Below are 26,416 nucleotides of genomic sequence, written 5' to 3' on the forward strand. Positions count from 1 at the left end.
TAAAAGAGCTGCTTTTTTTACTCTAGATCTAACTCGACCTAAGGTCGAAAATTTAACCCTCTATCTCCATAAGAAAAAAAGTTAAAAGCGAAATGAAGTTCAAAAATCTGTTCTCTATTCAAGATTTTAACCTTTTTTTTGCGTGTGTTTCTATCGTAACGCTTTTTGCATTCATTGTTTATTTCCATCTTTCTCATTTTCAATTCTTAAACTTATTTTATTTTGTGTTTCCATGGTTATGCCTTTTAAATCCATCTTTTTCATTTTGTTTTCATTTCTTAAAAGTATTTTAGTATCGGTCGTCATTGTTTGGCGATAAAATTTTGCATGATGGTTTTTTTTTTTCTTTCTTTTAATCCTGGTTATTGAAGATACTTCACTTAACGCAATGGTTTTTTTCCAAGGTAGACACAAGCAATACCTTTTTTGTTCCCAACATTTTTGAATATCTCTTGAATTTCGAACAGACAAAAAAACATGAAATACACCGCCAACTCAGTCAATTCCAGCCGAGGACTGCAGTTTCGTGCTCATTAGCACTCATCGGCCCGGCATAGGAAAGTGACTGAGCTGGAGGTGGAAAACCTCTTAAGGAAGCCAAGAGGGCCAAACAAACTGGTAGCTAATGTAGAATTAGCACAGATCAGCCGAGTGACTGAAGCACTGGAAGGATTTTTCAAATAATTTAACTCATTATACTTAATTCATCAACTTTATAGGATCAAGGTACTTTTTTAAAAAAAAATACATTTAAAATAGAGTCAGTCTATCGGTCACTCGGCTGATCTGTGCTAATTCTATATTAGCTACCAGTTTGTTTGGCCCTCTTGGTTTCCTTAAGAGGTTTTCCATCTCCAGCTCAGTCACTTTCCTATGCCGGGCTGATGAGTGCCGATAAGCACGAAACTGCAGTCCTCGGCTGGAAATGACTGAGTTGGCGGTGTATTTCATGTATTTCTGCTTTAGCCCTGGCTAATTGGCGGTAATTTACTGAATAGACGAAAAAACGTTCGATGATTTTGAAAATAATATACTTCAGTACGTTTGAAGTATTTTCATTCAGGATTAAAGAAAACAGTTATTAAATTTAAATGACTTCTTTCTACAAAATAAAACGAAAGATGTTTAAGTCACAGCATACCAGGAGAGGATGATGGGCTGGATCTCGGCATATTCCTTCTGAATCTCCGCAAACCCGTTGAACTCCAAAATATTCCGCCGCATTTCACTGAGCTAAAAATAACATTTATATAAGCAAGCCACTCCCATAACATTTCAAAAAATCAAAACATACAGAATAAAAAAAAGCAAATATATAAAAAATATATATTTCAGGGTTCGTACTCAATTTCAAAAATAAAATGAAGGATTTTTGGAGGAGTTTTGAAGGAGTACTAATGGGCTGTCCTTAAATGGTGTTGCACTTGTATTCATCGTATTTGACCCCCTTCCCCTTTGTCACAAAATGTCACACTTCACCTTACTACTCCTCGTCACATGTCATAACATAGTGTTGTAACAATTGTGTGATGTCACTTATTATCACTCTTTCTCTTCCCCTTGTCACAATTTCATGAACCCGGCTCCCCCTCAAGTTATGACATCAAACATGGATGACCCTTTTTACATTGTCAGAACTGCAATTTACTAAACAATTGTTTTCTTTAACACAATTGCTTAATATAGTACATCTGCTTATGTATTTTTAAATATTTAAATAATAATTAGAGAAACCGACTTTTGCTGCTGAGAGTGTGGTGGAAGGAAAAGCAATAATCATAAAACTTGAAAAAATAGCCAAGCACCATTTAAGCATGTTTTAATTCACTTCCGAAATGTCTTTGTCATCTAATAATATTTTCACCTTCAACTTTTATGACTCCTATGCTCAATTTCTAAATTACATCTTTTTGAAAAAATATAATATGCGAAATTACTATATCAAAATCGTAAATTTACCTTTGCCCTAGTGACGATGTTAAGTTGTCGATTGAAGTATTTTAAGTTTCTGTCATAGAGGAAGATTATGTAGTCTTGAACTAAAAAAGAAGGAGTTTTGAAGGAGTTCAAACCAAAATGAAGGAGTTTGAAGGGCCCTTTAGGAAAATTTTCTGAATGAAGGAGTATTAAAGGAGTTTTGAAGGAGCGTACGAACCCTGTATTTTAGGGTTGCCAACCTTGGAGAAACAATTTGAGGAGCATCCATAGAAATTTTGAGGAGCATTTCAAAAATTTGAGGAGCAACTTGGTATTTTGTATGAAAATCATTCAATAAAAAAAAACTATAATCAAAGTTTGTTTTTGAGCTTTGATAATCACAGGGTTCATACTCTGGATGAAAAAATTCCATGACTTATCTAAAACTTTATGACTTCATAAAAATTTTCATGACCTTGTAACGTCACACGAAGAGAACAGTCAGGGTTGCCACTCAATTTTGGAAAAAAAATTCCCTGTGTTTTCCCTGTATGAAAATAAAACATTACAAACGAGCGAGCACTGATTATTTGGAAAAGAACATTAATATCTTGATAATTTTACCACAAGGTAAAAAAAACCAAACACAAATTTCTAAATAAATGAGGGAAAATAAATACGAATTCATAATAACTGAAATAATAGCATGGTGGTTGAATATATTCAACTTTTTATTCAAAAAAAAAAAAAACTTCTCTTAGCCATGGACCTAAAAGTGTATAAGTGACCCAGAACAATGATGATTGACGACTAATTTCATACACTCTAAATTATCATGAAATTCAAGATTCTATTTTTATGATAAATATTTTAATATTTACTTTTAAAAAAAAAAACTTTAAAGCAAAATTACCATTTTTTATTTTACTTTATTTCTGAACTTTATTAATATTCTCATTATAATTATTACTATTTATTTAATTTTTGGTAGTTTATATATTTGAGAATATTGATTTTTGTAACTTTAATTTAAGAAGGAAAAAAAATCCCTGTATTTTCCAGGCTTTCGAGGAAATTTTCGAAATTCCCAGGATTTTCCCAGTTTTTTTTTGTTGATTTTTGAATTCCCTGTGTTTTCCCTGTTTCTTCAGGTTTCCCTGTGGCATGGCAACCCTGACAGTACTATTTGCCAATTTTCTTCAATGGGTATTAACAAAACTATTATGTGAATGCCACTACCTTATCAAAGCATTTACTTGTGACTGAAAAAACATCAGCGCACAGCGCAGAAACTAATAAATATTCTTATTTATCTTTTTAATTTAAGCAAGGTACAAATATAGTGAATGCAACATATATATGTTGAAATTAATAAATATTTAATAAACAGAGCATAATAACAATGAATGGGACAGAATATTAATGAATGGGACAAAGGATGAATGAGTCATTACAAAGTTTTCAAAAATAAATTTACTTCATAAAAATATTGCCCTTTGGTGTCAACAGTGTATCGAATAATCTATGTAACTTGACAGTATTTTCGTTCATTGAAGTAAAGCCTCGTTTTTCGTCAAATTCATGTTTTTTTAAGCATTAGAGTTCCCTATTTCTTTGTTCTATCCCCTGACAAAAGTATTGATTTTCTAAAGCCTTCAACAAGTTAAGATAAACGACATGTTTAATAATGATTTTTTATGAGTGGTTGAAATGTACTCAGATGCAATTGAATTCTACTTTTTGAGCCGGTGTGGGAAAATCTAGAACATGCAAGTCCAGTTCTAAAAAATAGAAAATATAAGAAGCGCTGAAAATAATTCTGAATTCCAAATAAGTGATGTCCCAGCAGTAAAATCACATAACAAAACAAGGCGAACAGCTGTTACAGAAGCGGATGCAATAGGATTCCAAAATTCAGATTTGTTTATAGGATCGTTCAGTTTTCCAATGGAAATAGCTTTCACATCAATATAGCTCCTCTTTCACATCAATATAGCTCCTCTTAGCTTCTGTTACTTTCTTACTGCCCAAGGTATTTTTCCATGACTTGAAACAAATTTCCATGACTTTATATGAAAATATTGATTTTTCATGACTTTTCCAGGTCTGAAATCTGTTTATTTTTTTTCCATGACTTTCCAGGATTTCCATGACCTGTACAAACCCTGTAATCAACTATAACACTTGCATAATAATAGTTACTTATTTAAACAAATAAAAACAGTTAGAAAACAAGGCCATACTTTGTGTATGAGCATCTTAAAATTCCCAAATTTACATGTCTGTCATAATAAAATAACAAGAGATATTTAAAATAAATTTAATTTTATTAAAATGTTCTTGAAATATATCTTTAGTAAGATTAAGACTTAACTTGGCAAATGGTGCTGGCTTAAATTAACTCTGATTGAACTGGATCGAGATTGGCGGGAAATGAACAGCAAAATAATTCGTTTGCCAAATTTGCTATTTTATCCGAGCCTTATTCACCCCTGGGATGGTCATTAAGTAGCACAGAAATTAAGTGGCGATATAAACAATAGAACCATTAAGTGGTGTAGACATTAAGAAATTTGGTGTTGTTTATTTTATTTGAAAATGGTGTAGTACTTACATCTTCGGTTCGTCCATATAAAATGACATGCAAGAGACTGATAACTTCTTTACGAGCTCTGAACACACTGCGACGAACTTAAAAAGAAAAAAGTAAAACATTTTATTAAACATTACAATAATACATGTCCTTGTTATCAGAAAATATTGAAAAATATTATAATATTATGTCAGTGGTCTGTGGCAGCTATTACCAAAATATTCAAATCAAAAATAGTTCTTATAATAATAATGATAATAAAGAAAACAAAAGAGAAAATTTCAGCAAAAAAAAAGGAGAACCAGTTTAAAAAAAAAAAGAGTTAGAAAAATCTTATTGCTATGATTCTGAATTAGAGCGCCAAAACTAAAAGCAGTAAAATCTTTTCAATAGCAACATAGTTAGAGAAAACTTGTTCTCTAAAACAAGCTCAGCAATTGCATAATTACTGTATGGTAATTTCACCAATGTTATATTTTATGCAGCTATTTTTCAGTAATTTCGTACAATTTGTTAAACGTAGTAAAATTATCAACTCACATTCTAATATAATAACTAGCCACCAAGGTGACTAGATAAGCTTATTAGCAACTATGTACTTTTGAGAAAATTGGCCACTTCCGAAAATTCAACCAAATCTTGCCTTTTTTTTTTTTTTTTTTTTTTTTGAGGTTTTTAGTTAAAATGATTTTTTAATAAAGAAATTGTATTCCATTAAACCAGGAAAATTTTGTCTGCAATGAAAAATATATTTATTTTCTTAAAGTATATTTGTGCTATTTGCATAAGTGTTCTCACTGATACATTAGGAAAATTTTTACACCATCTGTAACTTCTTTTTTTTTTTTTTTTAACCTTTAAATAAAGTGTCAATTTTTTTATTTTTAAAGTTGTATAATGTACACCTAACTTATGCTTCATTTGTAGATACTGGTAGATACTACGTAGGCTTTACAATACATGGGTTTAATTTTACTTTTATTTATCACACAAAGATATAATTAAGAGAAAATTCATTTACAAGATTTTATTCTTAGTCATTTATAACTAATCATTCTAACTTTCACAGAAAGTAATTTATTTGATTATGTATATATCTTTTGTAAATTATCTATTTTTATAAATTAGGCACAAATGTGAATATTGAAAGATTATTAATTTATTGTATTATATTAACAATTAATTCATAAAATGTTCATGACTTTTCAAAAATAAAATAGTTATTTTTATAAATAGCATTTAAACAAAAAAAAATTTAAAAAAAAAAAAAAAAAAAAAAAAAAACAGAATTTTTGTTGTTTTTGTAAGCAAATACATTTGCGCTTTGCATTCATTTCGATTCAATCAAATTTATCTTAGGCTTATGTCAATGTAAAGTTTACAAGATATAATACATTGATTTTTTTTATTTCCTTTTTTTTTATTTCTCGAGACCAATTATTGAGAACATATTCAAAATCTGAGGTATTTTTTGGTGCCATAAAATAATTTTTCATGTTGTTGTTAACGTTAAAAGTTTGGAATTGCTCAAAAAATAAATTTAAAAATAAAAATTTCTATACTTGTTTTTCATTTATGGCTTTTTGCTTCAAAATTTGTTTGAAGCAAATTTGCCTTTTAGTTCGGGATCCATAACATGCAAAAAAACAAAACAAATATGTATTCTCAAATTATTGCTGAGACCTACTACATTCATGCTTTTCCCTCGCATCATTCCCAATAATGGGCTCAGCTCTGACGGATAGCGCATCGAAGTGACAAGTTTTGTATAGAAATTTTTTTGCTTTGTATTACATTGTAAATTACATGACATCAAACAAATCTATGTGACACATTAATTCAAAATTGTTAGTTAACAAGAATCGGTTACAAAAGTTGGATGCTACAAAAATCGTCATAATATTTCCATTTTAATTTTTTTTTCCAATTTGAATAAAGCTGAATTTTAGCGTAAAATATGAAATACTTTCAGTACTTAATCTTAAAAGTTATTAGTTTACGTTTATTACGAAATTGTACCGAGTTTAATACACAGCATGCATTAATTAATCTACCTCTAAGAAGGAACACCTGTAATTAAGGAACAAAATGTCCATTCCCCGTAGTGTCCCTTCTTGAGAGGTTTCGCTGTATTCTAAAATAGTTACCTTTCATCAGCTTCTTCAGAGTGATGCCGGGGCCATCGAAAATGAAGTGGGGCTTGCAATACTTAAAAGCACCTAACCGTGAGTTTAAAGCAAAACACAAACAAAAGAAATTTAGAAAAATATTTACATAATAGAGCAATCATCAAACACAAATAAAGTACAGCTACCCTTCGTTACATTGCGTCGGGGACAATAAAAGGGCATGATATATTTCCAAAAACAAGACAGAACAGAGGTCATGAAAATGAAACATTCAGTTAAAAAACAATAAGTATGCATGAAAAGGGCCATGACATGTAATAAATATAGTTTAAAATGTATGGTTAATTCTAGGACTGAATTAGAAATAGGACATACTAAGCATTATCCAGATATAAGAGTCTACATTTCCCTGTACAGATTACAAACTTGTTAAACTAATTGTTGTAATTCTCTTCCTCTTTTGTTCTTTCTGATCTGGATGATACTCCAAATTTCTAACAAAAATTCTTATTTATCCCCTCCCCCCTTTTTTTGCAAGTTTCCTATTGGGTAGCACAGAAACAGAAGTACAACTTCAAAAAAAAAAAAAAAAAAAGCTCACTTCTAAATAACCTGCAATTTTTTAACTCAATAAAAAATCATTACAATCAAAACAAAGTTATCTTATAAGCATATATGTAAACTCCATATTTTACATAAAAAGAAGGGAGCTATTGAAAATTTTCAAAAGAGTTGATAACTTGCTGAGGATTTTCACTCAAGTAATTAAACCATTTACATTTCCATAATAATTCAGTCATGTTTAAACTAGGTTGTCTCATCGCAGGAAGCGAAACAGCTCACCCTTCTTAAATTCTATGGATCAGCCCCCTCCCCTCCCTCAAATGAGACCCCCCCCCTCTAAAAAAATTCTATGCGGCTGTCTGCGCTGAACCCCTGGTTTAAACACCATGACGAAAACTGCACTTTTGGGAATACAAATCAATTTTTCTTAAGAGGGGATAGAACCATTATAGTAATTGCAGTTGGAATATATATTTGAGAAAAATTAATTTAGTACAGTTATTTAAAGTAATTTTGAAGCAATTGGGCTAGTCACTATATAATTTTCACTTTATTTGATTTCAAAAGAAACAATAGAAAGTCCAAAGATGCCCTCTGCCAGCACATGGTTGTTATTTTCTATTTTTATTTCACAAATAATTTGGCAATATCGAACACGGCTCATTTTAAATATTAAATTTTTGTCATTCAAAGTTGCATCACTAAGTATAAATTCATTTCACACTTTCAGCCAGGTCAATCATTCATTTAAAATACATATGGGTAACCATCCATTAAATACTTCAGGAGTTCCTCAACAATTTTATGCTAAGAATGCTATTAAAATAGAAGTGAGGCAGTTAAAAAGAAAAATAGAGTGGAACAGAGTTACACACTCTGAATGACTGTGTAACAACTTAAACATGGCAAATGGAAAATTGAAAAAAAAAAAAAACTTACTTGTGCTTTCTTTAGACAGGCTCTGCACCTAAGAAGAAACGGATACATTAGAATTCTGTAGAAAATGTTTTGAGCAATAAATGATTTTTAAATGACAGTACATGTAAGCACATTAAGAAAATTATATAGGGGCATATATCAGAAGCTGTTATTTTTTTCCTCGCAAAAATTGCATACAAACAGTAAAGCAGGAAAGGAAAAATAATAAATGAATCACCATTCCAAATTTTCAGCCCTTACTATGTCACTTTTCGAGACTCAATTCAGGCTCAGATAAAACTGAACGAAACGCTATGAAAACTAGTACATGATGTTAGAATACATATGAGTGAGCATACTCTTTGAAAATGAAACACCTTTAGAGAATGACAGCTTAGGATTACTGCCCCAAAGCAGAATACTTGTCGATGTTCTGCATCGTAAAATCATTTGATGAAAATTATTCTGCAAGTACTTCAAGCATTGTTTACACAAGCAACCGACGTGGCCTTTTTCACAAATCGGGATCCCTAAATCAAAATCTTTTCACTGATTGAGATTCTCCAACTATACTTTATATTATTTCTAAAATGCATAGAAAGAGCAAAGATACAATGTTTTATAAAAACCGAACCTAGGTATCAAACCACGTTTTTTTGGCCAATTTTACATGGCATGAAGGAGCAATTAAAATAATGTTAAAAAATAAATAAATTACTAAAAATAATAAATAAAACGAGTAAAGTTAGGGTGCACATAATAAAACACTTCAAAACTTTCTAAATAAATGAAATATTTTCAGGATGCAAAAGGATTGAAATATCAAACAAGACAAGCAATTTTCGGCAATGGACACACTTCAATGTTGGCATGTTTCCAAAGCGGATGAAGATCGATTGGGAAAAATAAGGAAAAGGGGAACCAAAAGTGCTAGAAAAATCATAATCTTTTCAGATTTAGAAAATGAAATTTCTGCAGAAACAGCCGATTTTGTACAAATATCTTTCGACTATAATTTTGCACAAATTCTGCAGGTTTCTTTAAGGTCAAAGTAAATCTATAGTTCTGACAGATGACTTATTGACTTCAACATTTTTCGCGAGCTTTCCGCCGAATTATCGTAATTTCCGAGAATTTTGGATTTCCTTCTAATTTAAATAAATTTGCAGAATTTGTGCAAAATTCTGTTTTGGCAGTTTTTGCGGGAATTTCACAGAAATCTGTAGAACTCCTACAGAAATTTTGTCTGAGTTTTCCTCTCACATTTGAACAGAATCGTTCTGCAGCTCTGGAATCTGTTCTGCGACACATGTCGCAAATTTAGTGGTATTCTGGTTTGGGGGATTACTGCTATGTTGGAAAAAAAAATTGGTTTGGCTCTTTTATATAAAAATAAAAAAATTCTCAATAATGTTCAAAGGTAATATAAATTCGTCTTTGGAACATTTCATATAATATGCCAAAACATTCTAAAAACTCTCAGACCCCCCCCCCCCCATCTTAAAAATAATTTATGCAGGAGATTCTTACCAGAGGAAAATGTAAAATAAAAAACTACTCTGAACATGAGATATTTTTTGGTCCGGTGTTAAGTTACCAATGTGCTAATAAGATAATTAAATTATATTTATTTTAAGCTGAACATATATTTTTTATAGCATTAATTTTTTTCTTCCCAACCTCGATTTTTCCGGCATGCCGGAAAGGACCAGGCAAGTGTTGTTGAAAACCTGGTGACCCCCAAATTCTGCTGCATGCCGGATAGTGCCGGGTAATACGGTAAAAATTTCACAGACAAACAATTGTTGGATGAATGTGGACCTTGCACAACAATAATTAAACTCATCTAGATTTGGAATTGTGTTGTAACACGAATGCAGTCTTTTTAAAATGGCAAGGAAACAGGGGTAGAAGTGATCAACTTGTCACATATAGGACATTTTCCACAAAAAATATAGGACAAATATAGGACACATTATATGAATAGTTTCGTTATGAAAAAAGAAATAATACATACATATTATTTATTTATTCTTATCAATGATTTTGTTTTAAAAAAAACCTTTAAACAAAATTATAACTTACACCTGAAATGTTTTTCCTGTAGCTGAAAGAATAATTTTGGAAAAAAAAATTTACTTTGTAGACAAAAAAAAAAAAAGAACAAAGTGAAATGTATTGATAATTAACACAGCAACTCACAATTTTTGCAGGGATAGAAGTGTCACACACATAGCTTATATAAATAAATAAAAACCGTCTTTGTGTTGAGAACTAACAGGAAATAACCAATGCTTTGTAGCAAACATACAGATATTTTGTTCTATAAAATTCCACAAAAAGAAAAGATTGCAAAAAGACTATTAGAACATTCCAGTCAGAAAATGCACTGAACACAAAAATATACCCGCGAAAACAAAAACCAAAAAAAAAAAACCACGAAAACAAAACCAAAAAAAACCACGCTGGAAAACAAAACAAACTGCTGTTGCCAAACGCAAAATTCTAAAACTAACTTCAGAATTCGTTCTCGAAACTCCACCCACTACAGCGACGTCATATTGCTGTGGCCAATGAAGATGCCTGTTGCAGGATTTAGTGAGTTGTGTTTTTTAATTTGAAATTCGTTTGCACACGTACTTTCGACGAAATATCCAAAGTCAGATAGTTTATTTACTGTTGTTTTAAAGAAATAAATTGGATAAAAAACAGGAATATAGGAAATATAGGACATTTTCCAAAAATATAGGAAATATAGGACAATTTTCATATTTTTTTTGAAAATATAGGAAATATAGGATATATAGGACCACTTCGACCCCTGAAGGAAACAAGATAAGCTTTTTTCTTTTACATGTGTTACAATACCAGGACATGACACACAAAAAAACTGTGACCATTAAAAAAAAAAAAAAAACTGCACTCAAATTACAACCAATTCAAAATCTTGATGAGTTTGTGGTTATTCTTGTATAAATACCAAACAGCATATTCATATGACAATGTGTTGATTTTCAATGATTTTTTTCAATGTGTCAAAGGCTTTTTGGACTCTTATTTCTGAAACAGATATTTTTGTAAAACATTAAAGAGTCTCCTCTTTAGTTTAAAAGGATGCAAAATATGCAACCTTTTTGCATCCTTCATAAGATTTAGAATTTTCTCCTTCAAAGTTTTAAATATTGAACTTTAGAGCATGAATAAACAACTTTTGATACTGTTATGAGTAAAACTTTATTTTTTTTAAATTTTTTATCATCTGTGTGTAAAAAAAATCTTTAAAAATATTTACAAATAAAAATGTTTTCTTTTTATCTTTTCTCCAATTTACTAAAAGCAAAAATTACACTTAGTTATAATTTGAAAAGATATATTACATTTTGGAACATCTGCATAGATTGGAATCAAAGAAACTAATTGTTTAGAACTTAGATTTAACTACTGCAGAAAAAATAGCTGCATCAAACAATAGCTTTTACAAGCAAAATAATTGTAACTTTTACAAGTCAAATAATTTTAAACATTATAAAAATTTCAAAACTGCATGCATAGAGATTAGCAATCCATACTTTGGGGTAGCAAAAAACATTTTGTTCAATCATAAAACTTGTAGGAACTTTTTGATTAAAAAAAGTTGAATGGTAATAGTAGTTTCAAACATGGATTGATCTCCGATTGCTAAATTTAAGATCCTAGTAGAATAAAAACCTTTAAATGAAATTTAAATATGCAAATTGAAGGAGAGTAAAAATTCTAGCATTGAAATAATCATTTTGAGTTAGAGTTACCAATAAAAGTTCATTTCTTTTCCACATAATACCCAGCATTTCAAATTCTACGGACGGCTATAGAAATAAGCTTCAGTGCCCAAAAATACATCCAAACCTCTAATTCAAATATCTCTGAATTGCTTAGGTCAGAGAGATGCAAAGCATAGTTTCTATTCAACACATATTTTTCATAGTTAGAGAATTAGGTCAATATCATTTCACTTTGTTAATGATTGAGCATTTCGAAATTAGATTAAATGTTTTATGAAAAAACTAAAATCATTCAAAGTTAAGGTAATACAGCAAAACCCCCTCGATACATCAGACCCTGGGATATATGTGGTGCTTTATCATTACCTTCCAATAACGTAAAGTAAACAAAACCTTGTTTTAAATTTCAGACCACTGAAGTAAAAATATTTTACATTTCAGAAAAAGCAATTGCTTCTTATTTTAATCAATAAACTAAAGTATACTGCGTTCACAGAAAAGAACGACTAGTGAAAGCAAAGAAGTGCACCATTTGGCAATGTCAATCAAGTTTTTGGCAGAAACAAGAACAAATTGGTGCCAAGAAGAAGGGATGCCCCCAAATGCAAATACAGTGAAGCACCATTTATGTGTTTTTGAAGGTACTGCATGAAAAAAACGTATAAACAGGTATACATCAACAGGGGCGGCCATTTCAGCATTTCGTTTGGGTGGTCGAGTTTCTTGAACATGAATTTCCTCAGTATGGTATAAAATGCACATTAGATAACAGGAAGTGGTAATAAAATAGTTTTAATGTTAAAAATAATTAGGTTTGTTAAGAACAATTAAAATTTTTTGCGACCAAAGCTATAAGTTAAACTTTTTGGAGTCAAGAAGAACAGAAAATTTTGTAACTATATTTAATCAATATCCAGTGTTTTGCTTTATTGCCAGTATAGCTAAATATGAAGGTCTTGCTTGCCTCATTGCACTTTGAAGGTAAGTTTCTAACCTCCTAAGACACATAAATCACCATTCAAATGACTGACCTGATTCAAACAGTCAAAAAACAATGGAACAAAAAAGTTATGTTAAAAATACATTTCCTTCAAATTCTCTCTTTAAAGCAACAAAGAAAACTTTTTTAATTGAGCTAGTATTTATTTTGCGTCATTAAAGGTATATCCAGAATCAACAAAACAATTCCTCGTCCCTCAATCTATAAATTTCACTTATAAGTGTAATATTTCCTTTTTCGTTTTCTATAACCGACCTACGTAATATTGAACTTAAGACCAATGATAAATATATCTCATCAAATCTTCAATTTCTTGAGAAACAAAATTGATCATTTTATTCAAATATTTATTTAATATTTTGAGTGCAACTTCATGTGGGTTTTGTCACCTCTTCTACATTGGCATACTGTAAAACCTGTTATGGAAATCTCTGTCACTAAGTTTCACACTTGGTTCAAGTATGTATTAGTGCGAAAATTACTAAGAATTTCAACTGTCAATCCAAGAATTAAGATTAGAGAATTGAAATTTGTAAATTAGAGTGTAGCTTTGTTCAAGAAACACTCCACAGTATAAATAAAGTAAACAAAAATTCAAACAAAGTCATACATATTAAAATGACATCAAATTTTCTACCATTGAAAAGGTCGCTTTCTGGCAATCCTTCCAGTTTATTTATTTATTTATTTTTTTTTTATAGATTTAACCCTTAAATACCATCTTGTGTCACTCAGAGATTGTCAAGTGAAGATCCTCAAGATATATCTGTTTGATGTAAAAGTATTTTTTTGACGTGGGATGGGTTTTTTTTTTCCAAAATAGCATATCTTTATGAAAAGCTTCTATGAAAGCATATAATACATTGAATTTCTAAAATGTGTTTCTAGTACAAGGAATCGATGAACACTTACTAGCTAAACATTAAGATATGAGCATAAAAATTTATGTAAATTGAAATGGAATTTACGTGTAAAAATTGCGCAGTCTCAACACTGTATGGGCATCTCATACAAGATGCACATTCATAACACAAGAATACACAATTTTGAAACATTTACCCCCCCCCCCCCCCAGAAATTACTTCTTCAGTTAAAGCAATGATCCTCCATCAGTTTTTTCTGTTCTGAAAATGCAGGCAAATGATTTTCTAAGTTATCTAAATTGAATTTACCCATTTTTTATTATTCTAAGTGAAAAATTTCAAGGTGCAACAACCCCCTCTCGCCCTCCCCCCTATTTGCTGCCCCTGTACGTTAATATGTATTGGACTCTGGGTATAACTTTGATATACCCCCCCCCCCCCAAAAAAAAAATTACGCGCCAAATCTGGCACTCCCTACGGACTTCTTAGAGTTGCTGTTTCTTATTTTTGTGTTGCCAATTTAGGTTTTTTCAGCTTTTAGGTTTTTAAATTTAGTATTTTCTTGTATTTTGTAACATTTTTTGAGTTTTTTTTTTTAATTTTGCGGCAACAATTTTTGGATTTCATATATGTTTTAGCGCCATTTCATTCATTCGCCATTTCTTTGTGAAGTGATCAAGCAGATTTCTGACTTGCTGCATTTTCCAATTATAATTTTTTTTCTATTAATTATTTTATATCTTTTAGCTTTCAATATGCCTACGGTATATAGTGTTGTTGAAAAGTTTCAGGGAATTTTGAGTCGGGAAAATTGATAGTTGTTCTTTATTTTCGTCGGGTAGGCCGACAGTTGGAAGGCCAAGTATTGTTAATTGTTTATTTGGTGCATCATTTGGCTCAGAATATGCAGATGTTAATTGATTTTTTGACGGAGGTTGGATTGTTGAAGGCTGCAAATCTAGGGATCTGAAGGAGAAGAAAAAAAAAGGTGCCAAAAACAGGTATTTTGCTTGGCGAGAAAAAAAAGTTGCCAAATTTCCGATTTGGGGGGGGGGGGGTATATCAAAGTAGTTTCGGACTCTGCAGGGACCAATTCATCACTGCACTACTGATTTTTTTAACTAGTCAAACCGTAGATAAAAATAAATAAATTGCACAATTCTATAGAATTAACTGAAAGTTCTAAAACACTTACATTTTGGGCCATTTCATCGATTTCACTTCCTTGCAATCTTTCTAACACAACGATTGGTTCCGGACCTTAAAAAAATAATTTGTTAAAAAACAATAGCTTTAACACATGCAAAAATACTGATTCTGATTTTTGCAGTATGCCATTTTCCTTATCTTTAAAGGTTATGTCATCTAAACCTATCAATAAACCGGAAAAAATTCCAAAATTACCAAAAAAAAAAAAAAAAAAAACTCCGATAAATTCCATTGTTACAATTTGATTAAACACAACAGACAACTTTTTGAGCTTTTTTTTTTTTTTTTTTTAAATTCACATAAAAAAAAAAAATTTCATTCAGGACAAAAATAGCTTTTTTTTTTCTTTTTTAATTTTCTTTCATCTCAGAATTTGAGTTTATATTGAATATTAAGCTATGTAAGTAGTTTGGAACATTTTTTTTCCCTTTGTTATACGAAACTACTTTTTCAGATGTGATTAAGGTGGCATGACCAACAGACCTGATTTCTTGTAGCACAAATATGAGCAGTTTTCATGTAATAAGCCAAAATTTCTCTGTAGGTTGAGAACAGGCTTTAAGAAAGAGAAAGAGAAGAAGGAAGATAAATCGTTAAAAGAAAAAAAGACAGTTGAAAAAAAAAAAAAACAAGCAGACATTTTCCACATCTTTTAAAATAAATGATAATTTTACCTCCTCTAAATAAAAATTTAAAAAAAAAAAAAAAAAGATCAAACTTACAACAAGCATTACTAAATTTAAAAACAGTTCAAATCCAGGTAGTACTACTCTCAAATGTAACCAAGTTTTTAAAAAATGTACATTAAAATAAAAATTTTTTTAAAAAGGAAGAAAATGCATTAGGTAGAATTACGGTAACACCGGGTCGCATTGGCGGTTTTTTTCAAAAACAGCCAAATTTGGCACCTACGACTCAATGTAAACAAAGTATTTTAATGTAAACAAAGGAAATCCACCAATAAGAATAAACCCAAAGAAAATGGGAGGAGCTCCGGATGACTCAAACTATCACCTTGGTAACAAAGAGTCTGTTAACTTTTTCTTTCTCTTATCGTAACCGCAAAGAAAAAAAAATATTAAAATTCTTTTTCTCTTTTAAATGATGATAATGTAACAAAATATGCAAATATGCAAAGAAACATATTATTAAAATAATTTAGGAAGTCATAGAGCATTTTTTTAAGAGAGAAAACAATTAAATACTTGAAAGAAAAAAAAGGGGGGGGGGGGGATTGGATATTGGAAACAGATAATTGATAATTTTCAAAAACATTTAATGCAAAAAAATTAACTTAAGTTGTTTTTGGTTAGCATGCACATTTTATTCGAACAAAATACACAACTAGCAATTAGCGAAATGAGCAAAAAGGAAAATAAACATTATGTAACATTAACATTATGTTAAAATTCAAACAAATTGCTAAATAAATTGAAAATACTACAAAATGACGTTAAAGCTCCATTAAAATGTAAAATAACATTCTATTTAAATGATTCAACAATTCCATTAAAATTTAAATTACTCTACCAAAACACATTGAAAGAAATTCTAAGTAACAAAAAAAATGTGAGAAATTCTAACAAAATTTAACAACCATTAAAAATTGGATCGAAAACGAAAATTAAGTACGAAATAAATCGTGAAGTAAACAGAAAACGCCATTAAGTTAGTACAGTTAAAGTGTAACAGTAAAGCGAAAATAATCTATTAGTTAAATGAAACCGAACGAAAAGATCCAGTCAGAGAACGTTATCATAATTGCAAATTTTACTTCTACCCTTACTGAATAATTACAATAATGAATAAATTTAAAATTCAAGATGGAACAATAAAACATGAAGGAAAGTACTTACGGCGAGCCAAATCTAAAAAAAAAAAAGTATCTGAAAGATATTAATGACTAATTTTCAAATCAACAACTTGAAATAGTTAAGAGTGAAAAACATTCCACAATGTAAAATTTGATAAAATATTTCGATGATCTAAAAATTGAAATACTACAGTTTACGTTGCCAATTTTCAGAAAAAAAAAAAATCAACTTTCAGAAATTTAAAAACTTAATTCTATGGAATTAAAAAAAAAAAGAGACAAATCAATAACAGTTTTGTGTATCGTCGATTGGCCAAACGAATAGCGAATCAGCTTTGTTGTAGGGTTGCTAAAATTGCTGTGTCGCCAACTGAGGTAGCGGGTTGCCAGAATAAAACATTTATCGCCGCGACCCGGTTACCGTAATTTCTACCATGCATTAAATGAGTTTAAAAAAAAAAACAATAATAAATAACAGCTACACAAAGATAAATTTGTACGTAAGAAAATATCAAGAATCATTGTGATGATGCTATCCAATTTTGAAACAAGTAACAATTGGTTTTGGTTACAAACAGTTTTAAGAAATCTTCAATATATTGCATTAACATAACAAAAGCTTCAAAAAATAAAAAAATAAAAAAAATAAAGACATTTCTCAGAGAAAAAAAAAAAAAACAGTGACACAATTTTTTTTTAAACAAAAGTTTTTTTTTTTTCATTGCAAGAGAGCATAAATTACATAATAAGAATAATAATAATAAATAAATAAATAATTTCTTGAAAATGAAGAATAAATGTTACATAGAATATATTGACAGAAGATTACTTACAAAGTTTTAACTCTCCAATGCCTTAAGCAGAAATTATAATAAAAAAGATAACTTATTATATTTTTATCAATAAATTCTTAAGTAACATTAAATTCAATGCAAAGCAGTAAATGAGTGGATAAAATACAACTGAATTAAGCTGAGTTTAGAATGTTCAAAAATAGGATGTTACCATGGCAACTCCTGAAAATTAAATGCTGTTGCCACAAACTAGAAATAAATAAGTATAAGTTACCATGGCAACTCCTGAAAATTAAATGCTGTTGCCACAAACTAGAAATAAATAAGTATAAATGTATTTTTTCCACTGAAGCAGAGGAAAATTTATGTTTCAAGAAAAATGCACCAGGGCACTCACTACCTTTTAAAATGTGCTGTTTCAATCTGTCAAGCTCAGCATATGATGGTTCCTGAGCATAGGGGAAGAAAAAGAAATGTTTAGAAAATAACAATAATAATAAAAAATAAATAATAATGAAAAGATATTCATATCTATTTTTAAATATTTTCCCCATCCATGCATACAGAAAATAAGAAAATATGAGAGTATACAGCAAATTATGTGCATACTGTCAATGTGTAAGTGGAAAATGGGAGATTTTACTCACAATCTTTTCTATATTTGAAATATTTACAGGGGGGGGGGGTATAGTGGGGAAAATAACAAAGATATATATGTAAGAATTTATCACACAATGTATAACACAAAAACGTATACATTTAAATTAATATAGGTATTTTTAATCAAATTACTGCAATAATTGAAATTGTATTTGGGAAATTAATAGAAAGAATAAGAGGAAAAAACTTTTATCTTAGTGCTAACTTAATTTTCAGGCCATTCAGCGTTTTGTTTCCTGCATCAGAAAGGACTTTTCTGTTAGTTCCCGAAGATTTAAATAGAGTAAAGGTATGAGTGGTTCACACACACACACACACACACAACACACACACATCACACACACACACATAGCTTTGAAAGTTTCTAGCGATACAAAAATATTTAAAAAAAAATGCTTTGCTAAAGATAGGTTGAAATGAATCTCAGCTTTAATTTATATTCCTTTAAAATTAGCCAGATATTGAAATTTGTTACTTTTTATTCTTTTTTTAAACATTCCCTTTTACAATTCAAGAAATCTTTTGGCACCATGATGAAATGTGAGCAATTGAATAGAAAATAGTTTGAAACGATGTCAATTACTTAAATATAAGCATGATTATGAGGAAATAGAAGCTGCTAAAGTTCTAATGAATCGAACTAAGCTGTGTGCAAAAGAAAAATATTAGTACGAAAAGTGATTTCTAGCAAAACATATGCTTAAATCATTCAAAACTGCTTTTCAAGTCATTAGTAGTTCATTTCAGCACCGTTTCTACCACTTGCAGGTCTAAATAGCAATTGAGAATCAGTTTAGAAAATATGGTGGCTTTAAAAATGATCATCGATTCCTTTAATACACCGGAACTTGCTGCCATTCAGTGGAAATTTGAAGGGGAATCTAGAGTGATATGAATTTTGATTTCTACAGCAATTGGGAGACTAAATCTTATCAGCTCACATAGTAACAAATTGCAACAAGCAATTAGGAAGCAATAAGATTTGCGACTCAACAACTTTACTCAACTATCAAAACAAGCAAAATTTTTAAAAACTGTTATCAAGAATAATAGAAAAAAATTGAGAGAAATAAACTACAAAGCAGAACAGCAATAGATTTGGAGTCTCTCACCAAAATTGGGAGACTTGGCAATTCTGATGCAGAAAGAAACAATGATGGGGAGGCTCAAGAGATTCATGCATTATTAAAGCCTCACTATTTTTCAGCAAGGTTTTTATGGTCATAAAAATGGAAATTAAAAATAAGGACTTTCTAAGGATTTCTAAGGACTACACGAAAGAAAGTCTTAAAAACCGTAAAAAAGAAAATTCTACCCTTAAACTGCCTCAAACATCATGAATGTTGAGAATTCAAAACATTTTTCATCCTTCTAGAATTGTTTCATAGTGTTGTCTCATTTTGACCAGCACATACGTCATCAGTTCATCCGCCATCCCACCTCCCCTTGTGAAAAAACTATATTTTTATCTTTACACAAAAACCAACATCAAGAACAAGACAAAACGAAATACAGTAAAATCCTTCTAATGCGGACACTAACGGGACAAATTTTTTTGTCCGCAATAGAAAGGTGTCTGTAGGACAGGGGTTTAATAATGTTATTTGCATTGGAACCGGGAAAGTAACAATTGTCCGCATAAGAGGGGTGTCCATTAGGAGGGGTTTTACTGTATTACTTTTCACACCCCATTCCTCAAAAAGAAAAATTAAACTCACCGCTAAATTCTCGTGATATTCCGGCACCTCCTCGGAAGCAATTCCTAGAAAGACAGTCAAGATTAAATACACATAAAAATGAGTTAGAAAAAAATCGGCCAATTTGTACTGAATAAATCGAATCTCACTCTTAGGCGCCATGAAGAATGTCAGAAGATTCTCCACTATTTCACACCGCATTCCGCTCTTCTTCCCGATAACCGCATCCTGAATTTCCACCAACACGGGAAAAAAGATCCTGGAAAACAAAATGGTTCACTTCATGAACTGCATTAACTAGGCCAACCCAAGATTTTCGCCTAGTATCTCCATCATTTACGATTCAATTGCCTCCAAACTTTGCACATTCATCGAAGGGTCGTAACTAGACTTTCCTTTCGGGGAGGGTTTTAACGACACATTTCTCATGAAATCTATAGTACGATCGATAACATTTGATTTTATTTGTATCTTTACTAAAAATAAAGCTGAAAGTTCTACTAATATAAAAGTCCTTAAGTCTGAATCTCTGGAGGTCTGTTACAACCACAGAGCCTGGACCGTTTGGCCAATTTTCACAAAATTTGATACAAAATTAGTTCTTAGCATAGGGCTGAGCACCTCAAAGCAATTTTTGGAAAATTTGATTTTGTTCTATTTTTACCGCCATTGGTGGATTTAATTCCTCGACACCGAGTGAACTACCATAACATGGACGAGCAAATGAACATAGCATATTGCCAAGAAATTCATCTCCCATTATTTAAACGTACATGCAAACCAAATGACCTTTTAATTTTTTACTAAGGGCAAAGTTGTGCGGGTACCGCTAGTATTCTGTAAAATCTGATGTGTGCAGCACAGAGTACATACTTAACCCCTGTTAAATATTCGATGTCTTTGAAATAGTAACTCAAAAGAAGAAAAAAAAAAAAAGATGCATGTACTCATGCATGCGCATTCAAAGTAATACTTTGTAAATTCAGATTTTCTCACAGCAAAAAAATATTTAAAATACAGAGTTTGGCACCATAAAATTTAAAGAATATTGATGTTTTTGCTAGCATCTGGTATTTAAGATCTGAAGGAAAATGCTGTAATTTTTTTTTTTTTTTTTTTGTAAGAAATCATGTTCAGAATTACTACACAAAAATAAATCAAGACTGCGGATAAAGCACTAAATTTGTACAATTCGTCGAAAAAAAATTTCATTTTTTAAACAGTAACAATAAGTTTCTCAACAAAAAAAAAATAAAAATGTAAAGTATATTTTAGTACCGTAATTTAAAATTTTGGAGGTGGTTTGAACACCAAAAAACCCACCATGAATCAAACCTGCCATGACTAATCATAACTCCAAAAAAAAAAAAAAAAAATCATGTGAAAATGTAAGTTTCAATTATGCTTTTCAGCAGTTTTAACTCAAAGCATACTACACAGCTGATAATGCATTTAAAATAATCTGTAAAACACAAAACAGATATTGACTTTTTAATGATTAAATTGATTGCAATTAAAACTCATCTTTACAAATTAATCCTTGGGGTCCGTCACTGTTCTTAATGACTGACCCGAGTTATGAGACTCTGATGTTATGAGAAAAAAGCTTTAATGTGATCCGAAACTTGAAGTATCAAATTAGTCACCTAGAGATGGAAATCTAAGCATCAAATAAAAATTTCTGGACGCAAAACGCAACTAACGACCACTTATTTACAACCCTTAAATGCATCACATTGCCTTTTGACAACATACCCAGTTTAGCCTTCTGAAATACTCTAAGAACAAATTAAAACTCTGTTGTTGCTAATGAAAAAGAAAATACTATTCAATCATCTCCTATCCTCTGGTGAGCTAAATTCTCTTTCAGGGCCCAATACAGGCTGATTTCGCTACCGTTTTTCGGTACCTTCACAAAAATCTTATTTTGAAATCGGTACTTTCACAAAAATCAAGTAATAAAATCAGTAGCTTCACAAAAACATGGAAAATTTCACAAAAATTCGCATTTTAAAATATGAAATTTGTTTCTCTATTTAAAACAAAATATACTCATAAAATAAAATTATAAGCAGGTTTATATAAACAATAGCTTAAATAGAAACCTTTTTGTAGTATTTTAACTCATTTTTAGCTGTTTCACACCAAAGTGTATTTATGCAATATTATCGCAATCTTGAAACATCTGTTTTGAGGAACCGTTTTTCTCATAATTTCCTATATTGTACACAGTACATAGACCATTAAGCTGAAATTACGATGGTATTTTTCGTACTTCTTAGGTTTTCAGCTCCTCCCCCCCCCCCCCAAGAAAACGAAACCTGTTAAAAATACTAGATGACATTTACACTTTTCGAACTAACATTTCACTTCTTCCACTACTTCTTTTACAAAAATTAGGATGCGTCTAAAATTTCACAAAAACAATGCTGATAAAAAAAACTTTCACAAAAATAGGTAGCAAGAAAAAAATCCTGGATTGGCCCCTGCCTTTATCTACCAGTTTGTTGGCGCTCTCACAGCTTCAATGAGATGACATCTGCTTCGAGCTCAGTTATTCACTATTCCGGACTGAGGTGTTCAAATAAGAACAAAACTGTAGTCTCTGGATGTGATAATCGGGCTGTCTGGTTTTTTGCATGTGGTTCTGCCTTAGCCCCAGCTTAGGGGTGGTAACTTATTGCTGGATTTCTTTTTTCAGCATTTGCAAAAGTAGGACTTTTTTCCTAGTTTAATGCTCTTGAAAATGCCTACCTTTATTTCTATAACGAATCAAGTTTTACTACTATACTTCAATAGTAAGGCATTTTTACAATTTTCATCAATATTTTGGGACATTAGATAATCAATTACAGTAGGCGCCACTTAATATGATCACTTTCGGACAAATATAATTTGATAACAATAACCGACTGATAACAATAACTGAAAAGAATACTGCCGTCATACGCATAGTTGCCGTAACTCCACTTTTTGTCGATTTTGAGTTATTGCGATTTTTGGGTACTATAGGCCATTACGCATGTGTGTACGAAAGGATATATTCGGTTGAAGCGTCCTTCCCACCTAAATCGATAGCCAGTTTTGCTGCAACTCCTCCAAAATGCAGTCGGTACTCGGCATAAATGCCGCAAATCCAATCATAGGCATAAATGCCGCAACTCCGCACGCGTGGTGGAGTTACTGTGTTTACGCTTAGGAACGGACCAGAGACACGATGCGCGGAAGTTTCAGCTGGTGATGTTTACTTTGCAAGGTAGACTGTGGCACACCTTCATTTTATTTTAGTACGTGGACGTGTGATCTTGACCTATCTAGTGTGCCCGAGTGAATTATTGTTCAGCAGCAATAGTGCATACCTAAAAAAAAGTGCTCTTGGAGACTACAAAAGTTTATTTTTATTCTGTAATTCACTAAAAACTTACACTAAAGTTTGTGTATTTATTAGTGCAATATTGCAGTTACTAGTTTTAATTACGTAGACTAATTAGGTGGGACAACGGCTTTTAACAAGAGTCACCTTTTTAATGAGTTTTCTGTCTGTTTGGCTGTTAGGGTATAACAAATTGACCGCCACAATGGAAACCGATCCAGAGGAGCGGGAGGCAGTTAAATTGGATCAAGATGACAACAACAGTGCATCTTCACCAAAAGCGGGCCCGTCCCACATTAATACGAGTTCAAACCGCTCCATGCTAAATCCAAATTTTGTTTGCACTGATTCTTCGGATTCCAGTGATTGTGATCCGTTTGATTACTATATACGATTAACGGAAGCAAAGAAAAATAGGGCAAACGGCAGCAGCAGCACTGAACTGGGACAGTCCACTTCAAATACCGGTACTCCGAGCGTTAAGGAATCTGATGTAGCCGAAAGTTTGACGAAGAGGGGTGCCACTAGAAAGAGAAAAATGTACAGCCAATCTGTAAATGACAGGAAAGAGGATCAACGGTCAAAGAAAGTTAAACAACATCAACTCAAAGCTAGTTGCGCTTGCACCTTTAAAGCTTGCGGTTCAAAAATTTCCAATGATCGAAGATACGTCTTAAATTCTGAATATTGGGCTATGAAACCGAATGAACAGCAGCTTTTTGTTTCGTCGTGTGTAACACAATCGGTAGTTAAAAGAAGGCGCGGCGAGAATGCTGATAAACGCAAGAGATCTGTTACGTACGAGTTAAAAGATGAAAACGGAAAAGCTTGCCATGTGTGTAAAACATTCTTCCTTACAACTCTTGGTTATAGTGCTAAAAACGATAGAATCATTGTTAAGGTCCTGAACGGCGATAAAGTTTTTGGTAACTATGTGACTGCTGATAAAAGAGGTCGGTATGAAAGAGACAAAACAACCAGAGATCTTATAAATAAACACATAGAATCTTTTTCGCCTAGCGTGTCTCATTACCGTAGGGAGCACGCTCCGAACAAAAGATATTTGCCAAACGACGTAACGGTCACTGATATGCATGCGGATTTTGTTGAAAAGTATCCAAATATTACGTGTTCGTATGATTTGTACCGAAAATGTGTCAAAGCTTTGAATATTTCGTTTACCAAACTTGGTCATGAAGAGTGCGATCATTGCGAAATTTTTAAGCTACATGACCCTCTGCATACAGAGGATTCTTTGTCAAGTGACTGTACTTCTTGTATTGAATGGAAAAAACATATTGAGAAAGCAACAGCAGCGCGAGAAAAATATCGCGCCGACAGCCAAACTACTTCCGCCGAGACCTTGTACGTTTCTGCTGATCTAGAAAAAGTAATTATGTTACCGCGAATTGACATGTTTAAAAAGGTATTATTTTGTCCAAGAATCGTTGTATTTAATGAGACTTTCGCTCCGTTAGGCGATAAGCCGCAGGTACCCCCTTTTGCCTGCCTATGGCATGAATGCACTTCTGGGCGCAAAAAAGAAGATCTTGTAAGTGCTTTCCATTCGTTTTTTGTTTGTCACAGGGACATACTTTATTTAGTTATCTGGCTGGATAATTGCGCCGGTCAAAATAAAAATTGGACTCTCATTTCGTACATCGTAAAAATAGTTAACTCCAACGAAATAGCTGCAAACTCTATTACCTTACGTTATTTTGAGCCTGGCCATACTTTCATGGCGGCTGATAGTTTTCACCACCAGGTCGAACTATCACTGAAACGTCAAAAAAAAACCTACGACTTTTCGGATTTCGTTAAAGCTGTCGGTGAAGCCAATTCTGGCAAAGTTAAGGTGAAAGAGATGGGTCAAAGCGATTTTTTGGAATGGAAAGATGAGTCATCACAATACAAAATAAGTCGGGCCAAGCCAAGGCCCTACTTAAAAGATATCGTCGAAATTGTTGCGGAGAGGGGACAGCAAAACGTTAAATATAAAACTGACTTTTCAGAAAAGGAGTACATTCCACTCAATTTCCTTTCAGTAAAGGCACAAAAATACAAGGGCATGCCGCAATCGATTTCCGAAGCACGGGGCATTTCAGCTGAAAGAAAAGAAGGAATTTTAAAAACCTTGCTCCCCCTCATGCCAGAAAACAGACGGCTATTTTGGGAAAATCTTCCAGTGAATAACAAGGCTGCAGATCTCCGCAGCAATGTCGACGATGGCTAGAAAAATGTCATTTAATCAATGTTATTTAAGTTGTAATCCTGACAGCTCTATAGTTTTGTCAATTTTTGTATAAATATCTCCTTTGAATGGTATTTAAATTGTAATACTGAAAGCACTATACTTTTGTAAATTTTTGGATAAATATGTCATTCGAAAAATGGTATTTAACATGCAAATTTTTACAACCAGACACGTTACTGACCTGGTATCAACTTGTGAATAACAAGTAAGACTTTTTGTTTTGTTTTTGATGTAATAAAACTTATTTGGCTGGTGTTAAAGGTTCATTTTTAATTTAATTCATCCTTTTTATTTACAAAGCAAAAGTTAAATAACAAATATAAAGTACAATTTCACTGAATGGTGTTTCAAATCGTAACTTTGTAGCCGAAATCACGCTAAAGAAGGGAGTTGCGGCATTTCTGCTGCTCCAGAATGAAGTCGTATACTACGCATAAAAGCCGTAACCGCCATTTTAGCCCCAAATTTTGGAAAATCGTCCAATTTAACGATCTTATGTCAAAGAGCATCCAAAATACCTCCTAGTAACATAATCACCAAAAGAGTTGTCGCAATTTAAATTGGTGGCCCAAGCGAAAGAAACTAAATCGCCCTTCCTGAACATTTACCTAAAGTGGAGTTACGGCAACTATGATTATGACGGTAGAATATAGGAGACACAAAATAATATTTTTTTTTCCAATTAAGGTGCATTTATTTTGGCAACCTCAAACTAAAATCACAATGACTCAACTGAACGCAGTTTTAAATTATAAATTATTAAATTAACAGAATGGAAATATCTGAATTATAAAAAGTTAAAGCTAAATTATTCAATTTTTTAATCACATAGTAATAGGTGAAGTAAAATATGGTCGTTTTCCCCGACATT

General features: G+C 31.7%; 1 protein-coding gene across 1 annotated transcript in view; it reads right to left on the bottom strand.

Annotated features, from left to right (window-relative positions):
• The window catches only part of LOC129216849 (uncharacterized), an 89,082-nt gene that overhangs the window by 42,316 nt on the left and 20,350 nt on the right, over nucleotides 1–26,416 (bottom strand). Inside the window, exons 4-11 of the mRNA XM_054851061.1 lie at nucleotides 20,068–20,177; nucleotides 19,940–19,983; nucleotides 17,962–18,010; nucleotides 14,941–15,005; nucleotides 8,143–8,170; nucleotides 6,658–6,729; nucleotides 4,532–4,608; nucleotides 1,142–1,233 (exon numbers count right to left, since the gene is read on the bottom strand). Coding sequence (XP_054707036.1) covers nucleotides 1,142–1,233; nucleotides 4,532–4,608; nucleotides 6,658–6,729; nucleotides 8,143–8,170; nucleotides 14,941–15,005; nucleotides 17,962–18,010; nucleotides 19,940–19,983; nucleotides 20,068–20,177 — 537 coding nt within the window. The remainder of the gene's footprint in view (nucleotides 1–1,141; nucleotides 1,234–4,531; nucleotides 4,609–6,657; nucleotides 6,730–8,142; nucleotides 8,171–14,940; nucleotides 15,006–17,961; nucleotides 18,011–19,939; nucleotides 19,984–20,067; nucleotides 20,178–26,416) is intronic.

This window comes from Uloborus diversus, chromosome 2 (assembly GCF_026930045.1).
Source record: "Uloborus diversus isolate 005 chromosome 2, Udiv.v.3.1, whole genome shotgun sequence".
NCBI lineage: Eukaryota > Metazoa > Arthropoda > Arachnida > Araneae > Uloboridae > Uloborus > Uloborus diversus.